Source organism: Diadema antillarum, unplaced genomic scaffold (genome assembly GCF_040938485.1).
Source record: "Diadema antillarum isolate AM-2024a unplaced genomic scaffold, OU_Dant_1.0 seq00000454_RagTag, whole genome shotgun sequence".
NCBI classification, from domain to species: Eukaryota; Metazoa; Echinodermata; class Echinoidea; order Diadematoida; family Diadematidae; genus Diadema; species Diadema antillarum.
The window spans coordinates 1162508-1177975 of NW_027271426.1; the positions used below are offsets into that span (position 1 = coordinate 1162508).

Here is a 15468-nt window from a genome sequence, read left to right on the forward strand (position 1 = left end):
CTAGTTTGATGACGTCATCATACTTTAAATTGTGATAAAAGTAAAGACACAAAATCGGACAAGTTTACGTGTTATGTCTATGGGAGGTGATTTTTTTTAAAACCATGCATTGACTTGACAACGTTTAAGCACCTCTATCTCAGCTGATTTTGCCTCATTTCCTCTGAAACTTTAGTATGTTGTAGCTGAGACAATAAGCTGCAGTAATCATGCATTTTATTCTTTGAAATCTCCTCATCAGATTGACAATTTTGCAGTTTAAAACTGAAAATGAAAATGGAATGTGGACAAAACGATTCCTCATGTATCTTTCACATACGTTTACATAAGTTTACGTTCCCCATATTTTCTCGTCGAGACGTATGGCCGAGTGGCTAAAGGCGACGTCTCAGAGACGTAAGGTTGCGGGTTGGAACCCCACAAGATCACGAAACAAAATACTTAGCTATTTTACTTTTTTTTCTTCAATTTTGTATTACATATTCGTCCATGTAGAAATCACGTACGTATATAAACGCACCTATACACACACACAGACACACACACACACGCCATATCCCTCTTTTTTGTGTGTTGGAGACCACATTGCTTCGACTGCAGCACAATTTTGCAGGTTGACTTTGTCAAACCGATCATAGTATGTAATGACGACGACTGAGGTGTTGTACTTTGAACAATTGTCTTTCAAGACGATGTCATTGTTTTGTAATTTGATGACGTCATTACACTGAAAATTGTGATTAAAGGCAAGGTATCAAAACCAGCCGATTATAGGTTTTATGTCTGCGGGACGTATTTTTCCCAAGTTGCCAGAAATGGCATAGCGACCTCAGTCGTTACAAGGCCGCTTTTCCGTCTAGCAATGCAATAGATGTTCACACGGCCACGTTGGTTGAGTGGGCATTGACTTTCCCCCTGTTATATCTATACATTGTTTTTTTTTTGTCTTACCATTTCCGTGGATGACCCGTGGCCGAGTGGTTACAGAAACGGTTTCGCATGTACGCTCAATATAACTTCAAGGTGCCTATATCACATTCTTTTCTTTGTCGATCACAGATGACTGTCATCTGATGACCACAAGCGTATCACCTAACTCGTCCTCAATGTGACGAGTTTTCATGTCTCGTTATTATTATTATTACTACTACTACTACTACTACTACTATTATTATTATTATTTCAATTCTAGTTAATTAATTGTCTCACTCACTCAAATAGTCATGGGTTTATTTCCGAAACAATCAAAGATTGAAATTTTTCAAGTCACCTTTAATGAAATGAAACAATGTACCTATCGATACCACTTCACAAATCTGTGGTGTGCAGGGAACTACGTGGCCAGGCAGGTGAAGACGTGGTCCAAGCAGTACCTCGCCAGCAAGACGCACGAGATCGAGTCCATGAACAAGCTGATGGAGTGGCTGCCGCGGTACACCCCCGAGAGGGACGAGACGACGGTAGTTCACGGAGACTTCAGGTGAGCCACCCCTTCCCCTTCTTGGAGATAAATCCTCTTTAGCGAGGATGAGTAGTTCCTACGTCTTTCTTATCAGATCACAATCATCACACATTCCGGTGTTTTTCTTCTCATTGCCCGGACAAGACCCGTATGAAAAATAAATGTCCATCCCCTGTTGGGGAGCATTGATTTTTTTGCCTGCACTATAATCCGATGAGTGTGTGATCGGTGTGGTGCTTCCGTGTTTGATCCTAGCATTGACGCTTGGAGTGAAAATACGCAGCCGACGCCAGCGTGGCCGTAGGCGGGATCAGTGGACTTTAGAAGAGCAAGCAAACAAACTCTCAACTAATAGTTACAGCGGCATTTCAAAAGAGCGTTGGATTCGACATAAATGTCAGGGGGATCTACTTTTTATATCTTATTCATATGCTTTTCAATTTTGTGTATTCCCACTCAAATCCCTCAACAATGAAAACAAAAATACAGAAATTATACATGCCAATCTGTTGTTAGACAAAAGGACAAGCATGTAGCATGCAAGTGGCAATGTTGTGAAGAAGTTAAAAATGGACTCATCTGAAAAATAAGCCAAGATGATTTGTTTGATCTCATAAAAGCTACCATTAGAAAGCTGATCAGTCTAGTGTGGTGGTATAGAAATAGGGAGAATGAAATAGATGCAGAAAGTGTTTAAAATTTCTCTACATACTACATCTACTTTTTCTTCCTTTTTAAACAAGAAATTTGAATTGCCATTATCCTAACACTCTGCGTAATGGAAGTCTTTAGGCATTTTCACGTGAACCTGATTGTAAAGAAATATCTTAGCCGAAGAGATCAAAGTGAGATCCATTGTAATATGAGATGAGAACTTTGAGAGAATTCCTTGTTTTGCTATCGTCGAGAGCACAAACCCCTTGTTTAATTCTACTTTCAAAAAGTGTAAGAAAAGTTATTATGAAATTTGATCACGGCCACCACGAGTTATCGTAATGTCAATTCATGCGGTAATGCATGGTAATTTTGACACGTTCACAGGGGCATGCGGGGTAAGGTAAGGATAATGTGATGTTAATCATGGTACTAACTCTCGTCTTTGTGGATGTTGGTAGATCAGATTAGTATTGAACACTTGTATGATTTTTCTCAGTTTTGTAGAATTTTATCCATGTTCCAGTCATATGGGATGCATGCATGTATTCATTTTACGAGTAGCGTATATCTAGTTTTGACATTCTGAGAGATTAACTAATTTGTCTCTAAGGAGTTCCTCAGAATTCTTCCATTGCACATTAAGAAATTGAAGAACAGTAATACTGTTAAACCAGAAATATTCGAAGCATGGAATTTTCATGAATTGGAGCCGACTGCCTTTTTCATGGCATTAAATTTTTGCGAATTGCCATTGGCGTTCAATGCATAAAGTGTAGACAAGAACTTTTGCATGCATTTTTAATTTCACAAATCTTGACTCTCCCGAAATTCACGAAATTGAAATGCACACAAAAATTTATGGTTTTGCAGTATGGATCTCCTTTCATGAATGACATTTGTATTGTCTTTTCGAGTGATATAAAAGGATGCAAATGTTTAGCTTTGTTCTGCTAGTTATTTACTCAAGAAAATGAGCTGACCCAGTACTTCGCCAAAAACTCAACAATTAATGATCAGCTTTTTGTATGATTTGATGTGATGAAGAACTTTGTTGATTACTATAATTGATATGAAATTAATGAGGTAACATGAGAAAAGTTAAGTGATATCCCATACATAAATTGACACAAATTGTCAGTTTAAGTACCTTTAATGGGAAATGAAATGCATCTGAACAAATTTCCATATTAAGTTACAAAAAAATGTATTTGTACAAACAAAATCTTGAGTAATATATAACTTATATAATTCTTTATGTAATATATATATACACTGTTATATATTTACTCAAGTGTAATATTGCCATAGATTATGTCTCCCCATGTTTATATCCACATTCGTTTGTGGTAAACTTCAATGTACAATGTCTGTCCATAATATATTCAGAACTGAAATTACCTTTTGTTTTCTGCTGTCCTGGATTGGAGCTGTTCGAAGAAACATAAATTCTTTATAGATAGAAAAAATCACACTACAAATATGTTGACTAAAAATAGTATTAAACATAGTTGTCAGAGAAATTCATTGTAAACATTGCTGTCATCTGTACCACAGATTGTTCTGTTTTCAAATCATCAGCTATTTGAGATAATTTGATACATTGTCGTTTTCTTTTCATCATCGTGCTTGAATGAACTGTGTAGTGTGGTTCTTGTAATTCAGTACATTGTATATTATGTAATCTATTAAAACAGTTTCCTGTTGCCTAATATTTTGTATCTTTCATTTCCAATTAGAAGACATTAATGTGAATTTATGTATTCATCATGTCCTACATGTCAGACAGGTTATTTCTGGCTACATGTATCTGTTTTAATTCAGCATTTCTACTGCTGAACATCATCTTTCAGTTTGTTTTTAAATGTTTCGTCAAATTGGACAATTTATATTGTTTTATGCTAAAGTGACTAGGTAATGAACAACTTGCATTTTTTACATAAATAACTGATCTTCTTGTGGTTATTTGTGATGTAATTACACTTAGAGGGATGGTATAGTATTGGGTGAGGTGATGATTCAGCTTTTACGGTTTGCAAGATATTTAGAAACCATTCCATGAAATGTTAAAGAGTATATGATTCTAAGGGGAATTGATAGCTTATTTGATGAAAATCGGTGGACTGAGATATCCAAAACAATGTGAAAGAAAGAGATCCTAATAAAAGTCGTGGCCTGTCACATGTTATTAGGATTGCTTCTTTTTTTTTTGACATCTCAGCCATTTCAAGGCCAATTTTTATCAAATAAACTGAATTCCAAGTTCTTTCAAGTTCTTTCATATTTCATAAGAGGTTTCTAATTATCTCATAAACACACACACACACAAAGTTGGAAACCTGCAGCCCCATCTAAACCAAAACTGTACCATCCCTTTAAAGGTAACATTTGTCACAAGTTCCCATGAATGTTGTTATCATGGATTGTTAACTGGACTTTGGTTTAATGTGGACAAAATCTTGAGAAATAGGAGAAAATATTATATTGCTTGTATTGATTAATAAGAGGCCTGAAATGGAGCATTACTCCCACTTGTATTAATATAATTTTTATATGATTGCGTGCAATATGTTGCAGTTAGTAAAACTGATGTTCTGTTGACTGTCACAATGATGCTTCAGAGGACAGTAGCATATTAAAGGTGCATAGTCCCGCTAGTGTAGAGGGCGCTGTTGATGATACTGCCGATCACCGTCAGCATTGATAAGAAGATTACCCAAGTTGAGCTGTCATCAAGAGTAAAGTGCGTAGGTGTTGCTAAGTAACGTTGCCTTCGTTGTCTTCTCTGCGCAATGCACAGTCAATAGTAATGCCAGGGTGCGTGCATATGTGCTTGTTATTATGATATCACAAAAGAGGTTTGCTAAAGCTGTCATCCCCCTCAGCCGAATCATGAGCCGAATCATGAGCCGAACTGTGATCAGACCACTGACTACAGTGAATCGGACTTCTTCGGACTTGGGGAAGTGGGCCAAAGCGTAAGCGCTAGAGAGGAGTTGATTGCGTAGGTCTCTATAGGAGACTTGCGCCGTGCGCCCGCGCACGCATTTGACTAAAACACCGGGACCATGCACCTTTAAAGTAAATGATTATGATGTTGGTAAAATAACAATTAAATGGCATTGGCTTGCTAACTTCTCTGATGATATTGATGATAAGAAGAAGTGTATGTAATAGACAAGTACATGGTAAGACTGCTGATAGTATATGATATCATCATTATTACTTGATCTAGGAATACTGTGGTATTGTGGATGGAATGCTGTAAGCTCTCAAATAGGGAACCAGTGGTTCAAGTTGTTCCTGATGCGTGTGTTCATGGGCAGAATGTCAGTAATATCCACAATATTCATCTTGACCCAGGGGTACAGTGGGTGCCTTGTAATTACTGGCTAGGGGTGAAAATAATGGCAGGGCCTCTAGGGATAAACAGTACACCACATAGTTACACTAAAGAAGCTACCTTAGGTAAATATGAAAGTAAAACTTATTGTTCCTGGGAAGACAAGACCAGCTGGTATCTACAAAATGTCAAATGTTCAGTAGAGCAAAAACATGGCGGCCAAAGCACTATATCAAATGGGATAGCCTTTCCTTTGACATGCCATGGTGGCTTCATATTTGGGGTAAGACAGCTAGGATTTGGACAGGACATAACTTAACTTATGATCTGACCTTTGATCAAAAAAAGTCATTTCACCGAAATATGAGAGACAAGGTCTTGTCACCCCAGTTATAATCAGCAACAGAATTTATCACAGTCTCATGTTTATATCCTGATCCAGGCTGGACAACCTGATATTCCACCCGGAGAAGCCGGAAGTATTGGCTGTCTTAGACTGGGAGCTGTCCACGCTTGGTGATCCCATCTCAGATCTTGCCTACTGCTGCCTGCCATACTTCCTACCAGACTCTCCCCTGATAAAAGGTGCACAGTCTCCTCCTTAGCTTTGCCCAAATCTTTCACATGTACCAGTATTATGCACACTCTCTATCAAAGATGTTTATGCCTGTTCTGTATGCTATCTTGCCATATGTTTTTACATGCAATAGCTATATGCCCTGCCTGGTTCCATTACATTAAATTTGCTCCTGGGACAATTGCTTCCATGAAATATCTGCATGCTAATAAAGCCAAACATAAATTCTACCCACGAACATTTACAACCCTAACCCTAATCCTAATCCTCACATCAAACTAAACCTAAAACCCTATCACAGCGCTAACCCTAACCTGAAGTCCTTGGAGAAAATAAGACCAGAGCAATTGTCGCTGGAGCAAATGTTGTGTCACCATCGTGCCCAACCTGGCACATTGTTGCTCCTCCACAGAAACACAACTATCCGAGACACAGTTGTACCCTCTACTAATCAAACCCTGAGTCATGGGGGAATTTTGCCGCAGAAATCTCCTTCTTGTCATCGAATTGGCAACACTGAAATTAGCTGCAAATCCTGTACTGGAGAATTAGACAGAACTGGTGAAGGTTGACTAAGTGCACAAAACAAACCCCCAGTAAGCTAGAATGATTGCCAATTTGAATCAGAAACAGTGATCTTCTCAAATGCATCATTCACAAATTTAACAGAGTGATGAATAGGACAGTCATACTGTTCATTGTGTGATTCTAACGTGGAAGTAAACAACAAATATGTACATGTATATATGTGTGTCCAAACTATGGCCGGAATAAACTTTTTGCTTGCTTGTTTCTTTTACGTCTTGTTGTTGTTGTTGTTAGGTTTCCGTGGCGTGGATATTTCCAGCTTGGGTATACCGTCCATGGATGATGTTACGGCAGCATACTGCGAAAAAAGGGGTCTCCTGCCCATCGACAACCTCGAGTTCTACATGGCCTTCAGCTACTTCCGCATCGCCGCCATTCTCCAAGGCGTTTACAAGCGTTCCACACAAGGTGAGATGACGAGAAAACTTGTAGCCCATGTCAAAGTGAAAAGAAATGACTTCTGATGTCGTAGCGCTGGCAATAACGTATGTATCGAGCGAACCAGCAACACCTTCAAAACAATGGGATGCCAGGGTTGTTTGCGGGACCAGTGAAGTTGTTATTACTGTGTGTGTGTGTGTGTGTGTGTGTGTGTGTGTGTTCCACCTGCTTGCACTACTCGCAAGTGTCGTTGACTTTCTCAATATTTTCCAGTTTACGACCCCACCCCACATTGTCCCACACCACGTGCTGTGCAACGTTTCTTTGCGTCCCCCACCACGTGCTGTGCAACTTTTCTTTGCAGGCTAACACCTCTGATGCGTCATGATGTTGACCGCGCCATTCCACGTGTTTGGCCATGTGGCTGCTCTCACTGGTACAAGTGTATGGTTGTTATTATTCTTGATATTCTTTTCTTTTTTTTGTAATCTCTCGGAATCTCTATTTGTTTTTGTTTTTCTTATGCCTGCTTTCACTTGAAGTACCGTAACTGTCACAGCGTGCAACGTAAAGAGTCTTACAAATCCCTTGGGAAATCGTCATGGCATTTCATTCATTCACTTAGTTATAGTGAGTTGACAAAGTAGTAGGTGATTGATATACACTGTATATGTATGTATATATGTATGTATGTATAAAATTATGTATGTATGTATGTATGTATGTATGTATGTATGTGTGTGTACATGTATGTACATTGTATGTACATGTATGTATGAATGTGTAGAAATCATATCATGTGTGAAAGTGGGGGAAAATACCATCCGCCATTATAAGCCAAGCTTCATTTGGATGGTGGCCACAGGAAGAAAGGGAAGTAAATTCATATCCATTCACACTATACTTCGCGTAACTCTAATTCCAAATTCATATTAACGAAAGCATTGACAAGTATAGCGGTAAAAAAAAAACACCAAAGTTTGTTATTACTGTGCTGGATTGTGGTTGATGTTGGTATTATTGTGTTTTGTGTTTTGCACTTGTGTGTGTTGACAGCGAGAAGGGCACTATTCAACTGTCTGAAAGTAAATGTTATTACTTGCCTTTCTACATCCTAACTATTCATACTTTATATGCAGGATGGATGTGACTGTAAGAGTAATAAAGTTACATCTTATATTTGATGTGGATCTGTATATATGCAAAAAAAAACCACACACACACAAAAAAAAACACACACAACACAATAGCACACACTTTTACATAAATACAAAGCAGAAAAATTAGTTTGAGACACATTATTCTATACAGTGGCTGCTTCTGTGGTAATTTTTTGACAGGTTGTTGATAAAAGCAAAATATTATTAAGTAGAGGGATGAAGGTTGAGGTGTGGATTTTCTTCAAATTGTAAGATCTTACAAATTTTACTTTTTAGAGGGAGGCAAATTGAAGAAAATTCCCACCTTAGGTTATTAATACCGTATATACCATTATTGTCAATATTTCTTGACTTCTAGCACTAATATATCTAATTAAAAATGCTGTCATGGCTCAGTTATGATCATCATAACTGAGCCATTTGGTCAATGACAAGGGCTTAACCTGCTTATTCCAAGTCTTCTAATAACTTCAAGAAAATATAATTTTTTGGTCCATGAAAACTTAAGAGAGAAAGAGTCTGATTTAGTAAGTTTTCACAAAATTTACTTCATGCGCTTGATTTTTACTCAGCCATCCACTCTTCTTGTTGTTCTTTGCTACCATGCCTCTGTTGATAGTTAAAGATAACCACTCTCCCTCTCTTTACGAAATCAAATTTTTGTATCAAGAACAAGATGATATGAAAAGAATGATGGAATATAGAAAGAGAGGAGAAGTTAATGACCAACCCAAGACTGCATCTTCGTGTGAAGTTCTTCTATTGTCCGTCAACACCTGCATCCTGACTTCAATTTGTGAAAAGACTGTGGAGCGTGTGAAGCTAGATGAGTGGGTAACGGCAGGTGTGTCTGTTTTCCCCGCATCCGTCACTTGTTTAGTAGTTTCTCGTCACATAATCACATCACACCTCTTTGGGGTTTTACGTCTCTGTCCGGCGCGGTACTTCTGTCGCCTCAGATTTTGTTGGCATCGACTGAATATCGATTCTTCGTTCTCTCCTTTCTGTCCGTTTCTTTGTTTGTCGGCGAAGATGTTGTGATGGGCAGGACGCTTCCTATAATGAAACATGAAACTTCCCAACTGCATTTTGATAATTTTTTTTTTCTTCACTTTCATAGGATTCAGTTTTCATGACTTGCATAGGTGTGAGCCAATAAAGGCTTAGATACATGCACACAGACAGACAGACAGAACAGACAAACACACACACACTCACACCAATAACATTCACACAATTGAGAGAAAGTAAGTGTATTAGCCACAGTCATCGTAAGCTGTCATTGACCCTCTCATGCTCAGTAGCTCAACACATTGTTGACAAAGAAACATGAAAGTGCAAGATTTTGCTACCAGGTACATAAAAAAAAGATATTCATTGACTTCCAGTTAAATGATACTCAATCAGCGATTCAGTTTGGTATTACTGTACAACAAAGTAAAAATGAATTAAATTCATAACATTTCTGCACTTGGAAATAGAAATTGATAAAGGTAACATTTGAGACACACATTTTGTTTTTCATTTTAACAGATGGAATTACCAACCCTCCCTCCCCCCCCCCCAAAAAAAAGATGAAAAAACAGAATTATATTATATCAAATATGAAACCCATCCCAAATTTGATTCTGCCTAATTACCCTTCATATTGATATACCTTTACAACTACAGTGTATGCAAAATATCAAAACCCCTCCATATTCACATTTCCCTTCCCCTTTTGAATCCAGCCCAATATATGCACAGAGACATACAGACACATATATACACACACACAAACACACACACACACACACACACACACACACGCACGCACACACACACACGCACACATACACACACACGAACACACATACCTGCTCAAACAACATTCACAATATCGAAAAAGTAAGTGTGTTAGGCACAATTATTGTAACATCTCGTTGACCTGTTCATCATCAATAGCTCAACACGCTTTTAGACACACACACACACACAAAAAAATCATTCCCCATTCATCGTGGAAGCTGCCAATTTGACACCTGTTTTACCTTGGAGGTGTTGGGTCAAATGGGTGCCGTCACATGTCACAACATGTGCTTTCCCCCCTTTTTGTTTTTCCTTTGCAAACCTTTCGAAAAATACACATTCTTATTTGTTTTGGTGGTTGTCATGGAGTTTGGATTGCATATTAAAGGTGAGTACTTGTCGAGGAGTTTGGTGGATGTGTGAACGTCAGTAGTGAGTCGGAAAGGTACTCTAAGGAATATTATTCCAAAATATTTCATAGTCTTATTACACACTAGAAATGGACTTGATGTATACTGATGAAACATGAGCAGATGTTAGTATGAGACAGTCTTGAATAAAGGCTAATGTTACTCAATCAAATGACATCCATAGGTTTCGATGATGAGGTACATTGTATATATGAGTGTTACTTCATGCCTAGGCAATTTGTACTATTTGCTCACATCTTTGTAGTTTCCTATACATTTTCTTCGGTAAGTTTAACTTTCCTTTCATTCTCCCAATTCCAACTTGTGTTAAGTTACATATTGTCGCTGGGGTGACAAGACCTTGTACCTGATATTTTGGTGAAAATGACTTTCTTTGATTAATGGCCAGATAATCAGTTCAGTGATGTCCTGTCCAAATCCTAGCTTTCTTACCCCAAAAATTAAGCCACCATGGCATGTAAAATGAAAGGCTACCCCATTTGATATAGTCCTTTGGCTGTCATGTTTTTTTGCTCTCCTGAACATTTGACATTTTGTAGATATGAGGTCTTGTCGCCCCAGCGACGATATATGTCTTAAGGAACAAGTTGAAATTAGAACACTTTTTTTGTTTCTTTAAGTATACTTCTGATGCCCAAACTGTGGAGTGACTCAAAAATTCAGATGGAAATCCTAACCACTGTGAATGTCCATCATTGACATGTCCAGGTCAGGCCAGCTCAGCCAAGGCCAAGGCCGTTGGGGCCCTAGCAGAGAGCATTGCTGACCTTGGCTGGTCTTTTGCCACGCCCACTTCCACGCCCAGTGGCCAGGTGCCCCGCCCAGCCGGACAGCCCGCATCCAGGGGCTTTTCCACCCTGTCACGCCCAAGCTGCATCATGCACACCCCTATCAGACAGTATTCTCAGGGGAGTTCCCCCCAGACAGGTAAAGAGGTTGTGAACTTTGACCCTTCACATTTGGTATCAGATACACGTACATATAGCTATGTTACAGAGGAAGATGAGGAAATATCACATTGTGTAACCAGTGCACGCAGGGACTTAAAGATGCAACTTGGGGAGGAATATATGATTATCAAAACAAGTTAGTCAGAATTCAGAGGCTTCAATGATCACACTGCATGCTAATCTACCAAGAAATTTTGCTTATGACATGCTGATTGGCATAATTGCCAAATAGAAACATGAAAGTAATGATAATAAAAGATGATGATGATGATGCTGATGATAATGATGATAGCAGTAAAAATGTAATTTTGAATATATGGCATTGACTATAATGAAGATAATGATGACATAATAGACTGTAACATTTAGTGCAAAAATGAAAGAACTGTCACTTTCATCAAGAAATACGTTATCGAGTAGAGACGATAAATGTTGTACAAGTCTAATTGTTTGGATGGTTTGCAAAAGTTATGGACCACTGCTTGGTACATGCCGAATTTATCATCAGGGGTTAAAGTCTTGATTTATCTGCCACCAGGACTCCTGGCCTGCACCCCCTCCGCCCTCCCTGAGAGGGTACAAGAGCTCCATGCCCAACTGGTGCAGTTCCTGGACACGCACATCCTCCCCGTGGAGAAAGAGATGGAGGAGTTCTACCTCAATAGCAGCACGTGGGAGTCACACCCACTGATGGAAGAGCTGAAGGTAATTTGACATGATCATGTGCAATCCGTCATCCAAAGCATTTTGGAAAGAGAGCTGGGTGAGACTTGCATCCTGTCGTACCCAAAGTCATGACAACCAAATGCAATGTCAATGGAAGTTTGAGGTGGTGATTTTGAGAGGGTTTAAGTTTGTGTGTCCCTTTTGCAACCCCCAAAAATTAGAATCCTTTCAAAAGCTGATATATCATAGATGTAGGTGACTCATTCCTATCCTCAGAATAGTAAAACATGAAACTTATCTTGTAATAGAGGGGGAATAACTACCAGTACTAAAAGATTTCCGATTAATTTTTGGGACCCTGAGAAAGTTCCATATGCTATTCTAGGTACAGAAGGGGAGCATCTTCTTGAGTAATATGGGGTTAGTTTTCTATTTCTGTTTAAAAACTCTGAGTTGTATTACAGCAAGAGTTCATACACAATGTTGGAGACAGTATTTTTCAACCATGCAAAATTATATGACATTTGCAAAAGGGGATATACAATTTTTTAGTGATGTGTATTATCTTTTGACATACATGTACATGATTTTCATTGATTTCTTTCTTAAACAAAAGATAAAGCAATGAATACGCATCAGCGATGTTGAGAACAGCAACAAAATGATCAGTCGTGATGATGTTTTAGGGGGTAGCTGCAGTTTTGTGCAACATTAATGTTTACATTATTCATTTTCTTCTGTCAAGTGACTGTGTCATCATCATAATCATATAAATTGTTGGCTTTTTACAAAGTTATGTGATAGTTCATGAGCCAGATGATATGCTTTTATTGTTGTCATCATGGTTATCATATTTGATTACATTGTTGTATGTAGTATCACTGTCATCACTATCTTCATATCACAGTCGATGTTGTCGCCACAGTATTTATGATTTACCTCATTTTTTGTCTAATTTTTTCGCCCGGCTACTATTGTTGATTTTTTTTTCTTTCTTTTCTTTCAATGTAGGCCAAGGCTAAGGCCCAAGGGCTGTGGAATCTCTTCCTGCCCATAGAGTCCGACCCAGAGGTCAAGTATGGAGCCGGTCTGACCAACGTGGAGTACGCCCACCTTTGTGAGGTCATGGGTCGTAGTTTATATGCACCAGAGGTACATACAATCTTCTTTTTCTCACTCTTTTCTTTAAGGGTGCAGCTGAATACATACCAGGGATGTTTCACAAAAGATTTAAAGGGATCTTTAAGTTAGGATCACCTTACAATTATTGTATGTCATTTGTTTCCCTATTCACTTTTATTTAATGTTTTCAAAATCCACTTCAAATTGTTACAAAAAATTTACAGAATTTTCCTATGTCACTTCTTTTATTTGTTTACTAATGGCTGCCGGAAAAAGTCTCCAATTTTTTCATTTTCATTTGAACGTTAGAATATCATTGAAGACACACATAGCATACTATCATTTCATGCTGATCTTAACTTAAAGATGGACTTAAATCCTTTTTGAAACACCCTCCAAAACTTTGTTATTTGAATTGTCCGTATGTGTTATTTGAAGCAGATATAACAAGCAAATATGAAGTAGCAAGTTTGTCTTGCCCGCCTTCACAGTACAATGTAACAGTTGTGCTTGCCGTGAGAGATGATGCTGGGACAAACATATGGTGAGTTTGTGTTCTTCCAACACTGACATCTAGACCGAGGGGGATTAGCTTTACCCCACCCACTTTGTAGTCCTTATATTTTTATCATGAACTCGTACTCTGTTACATCTAGACTTAGCATATCAAGTCTCTTTTCTCTCGACATGAATTGTTACAAAGAAGGGATAATATGGAATATCAGTTCGATTTTGAATTGTATTTCATCTTGTTTTGGTTCGCAATCATGTATGATGTTGCTTTATCAGTAGTTATCTGTGTACATGTAAAGTGTACATGTACATCATGCTTTGTTGAATCATTTGCAATGGAGCCTTGGGCTGTGAAGAAAGAGTTTTTATTGAATGGTTGTTATTATCATTCCTCCAGATCTTCAACTGCAGCGCCCCCGATACAGGAAACATGGAGGTCCTGGTGCGATATGGGACAGAGGAGCAGAAGAAGCAGTGGCTGGAGCCGCTCCTAGCGGGTGAAATCCGCTCCTGCTTTGGCATGACAGAACCCGCCGTAAGTACCCCCTCCCATCCCATCCCATCAAGGGGTAGCAGCTGACCCTTTGGCAGGTTTGTCTGACTTAGATTCTCTGCCAACATTGTGTGCAGATGGCATATTTTGTAATAAGACATATTGTGTCGAGCTATTGCTTAAAAGTAGTCAATAGGGAGCTTTAGATTTTTGCGACGGGGACGTTCAGAGGAAAAAAAAACGGTTATGAGCATGTGCAAAAATGGGTATCAAAGTCGATCTATTTATAGCTTGCGTCGTCTGAGTTTTCACTATGCATTCTAGGCTGTTTTTACGTCCACTCAATTCACGATGTAGAGAGCTACTTCATGCACCAATCATATGGGGGCACCATTTTATTTTTTTATAGGTTGCGTCCTAGCGTAATCTAAAGCTACTTTTCAGCACGACGCAGGGAGAGAGGAGAACGTCCAACGCACTCGTCTCAAACGTCAGCGGCGTAAATCTAAAGCTTCCTATTGATTTGAAATGATGAACTTTTGAGGAATAATCATGTTTTGGGATGTTTTGATCTTCTGTTTTTAGTAGAGTTGAGGTGACATACACTATTGTACAACTGTAAGTTACTAGTTTTTGCATTGTAAGGTCAGCTTGAAAAATTAAAAAATGCTGTCAGAAGTCCAGAAATTTAAAAAAATCATGATTTATTCTGGATCCATTCAAAGTTTCAATGACTCTCTGAAGGATTAGGGTATAGCTAACTGATCTTCATGTAGACTATAATGTGATTGATACGTATGTAGTGTGAACATTCCTAGGAGCTTCCGTATGTCAGATTTAATTTCATCCTGACATGTTACCTGATGCATCAAAATGAATAGCAAATGAAAAAAATAAATTCTTGTCAGTAGCATTTTCCATCATTTATTAATTGTAATCAAGAGGCACTGGAGTGAGGCGCTGTTTCTCAAGACATAGTTTCTTCTCTCGCTCAGGTTGCCTCGTCAGATGCCACCAACATCTGCGCCGACATCCAGACCCAGGGGGACGAGCTGGTCCTGAACGGGCGGAAGTGGTGGACCTCGGGTGCCATGAACCCCCGCTGCAAGGTCTGCATCTTCATGGGCAAGTCGGACACCGGTGCCCCGCGGCACCGGCAGCAGTCCATGGTGCTGGTGCCCATGGATGCGCCGGGCGTCACCATCGCGCGCCCGCTGTCGGTGTACGGCTTCTATGACAGACCAGAGGGCCACGCGGAGGTGGTTTTCGACAACGTCAGGGTGCCGGCTGGGAACATGATCCTGGGAGCGGGGCGCGGTTTTGAAATTGCGCAGGTGTGT

General features: G+C 39.1%; 1 protein-coding gene across 1 annotated transcript in view; it reads left to right on the forward strand.

The window, feature by feature from the left end:
* The window catches only part of LOC139732877 (acyl-CoA dehydrogenase family member 10-like), a 67298-nt gene that overhangs the window by 48567 nt on the left and 3263 nt on the right, over positions 1–15468 (forward strand). The window contains exons 7-14 of the mRNA XM_071643715.1: positions 1330–1480; positions 5902–6044; positions 6859–7032; positions 11093–11311; positions 11873–12039; positions 13012–13152; positions 14033–14170; positions 15124–15462. Coding sequence (XP_071499816.1) covers positions 1330–1480; positions 5902–6044; positions 6859–7032; positions 11093–11311; positions 11873–12039; positions 13012–13152; positions 14033–14170; positions 15124–15462 — 1472 coding nt within the window. The remainder of the gene's footprint in view (positions 1–1329; positions 1481–5901; positions 6045–6858; positions 7033–11092; positions 11312–11872; positions 12040–13011; positions 13153–14032; positions 14171–15123; positions 15463–15468) is intronic.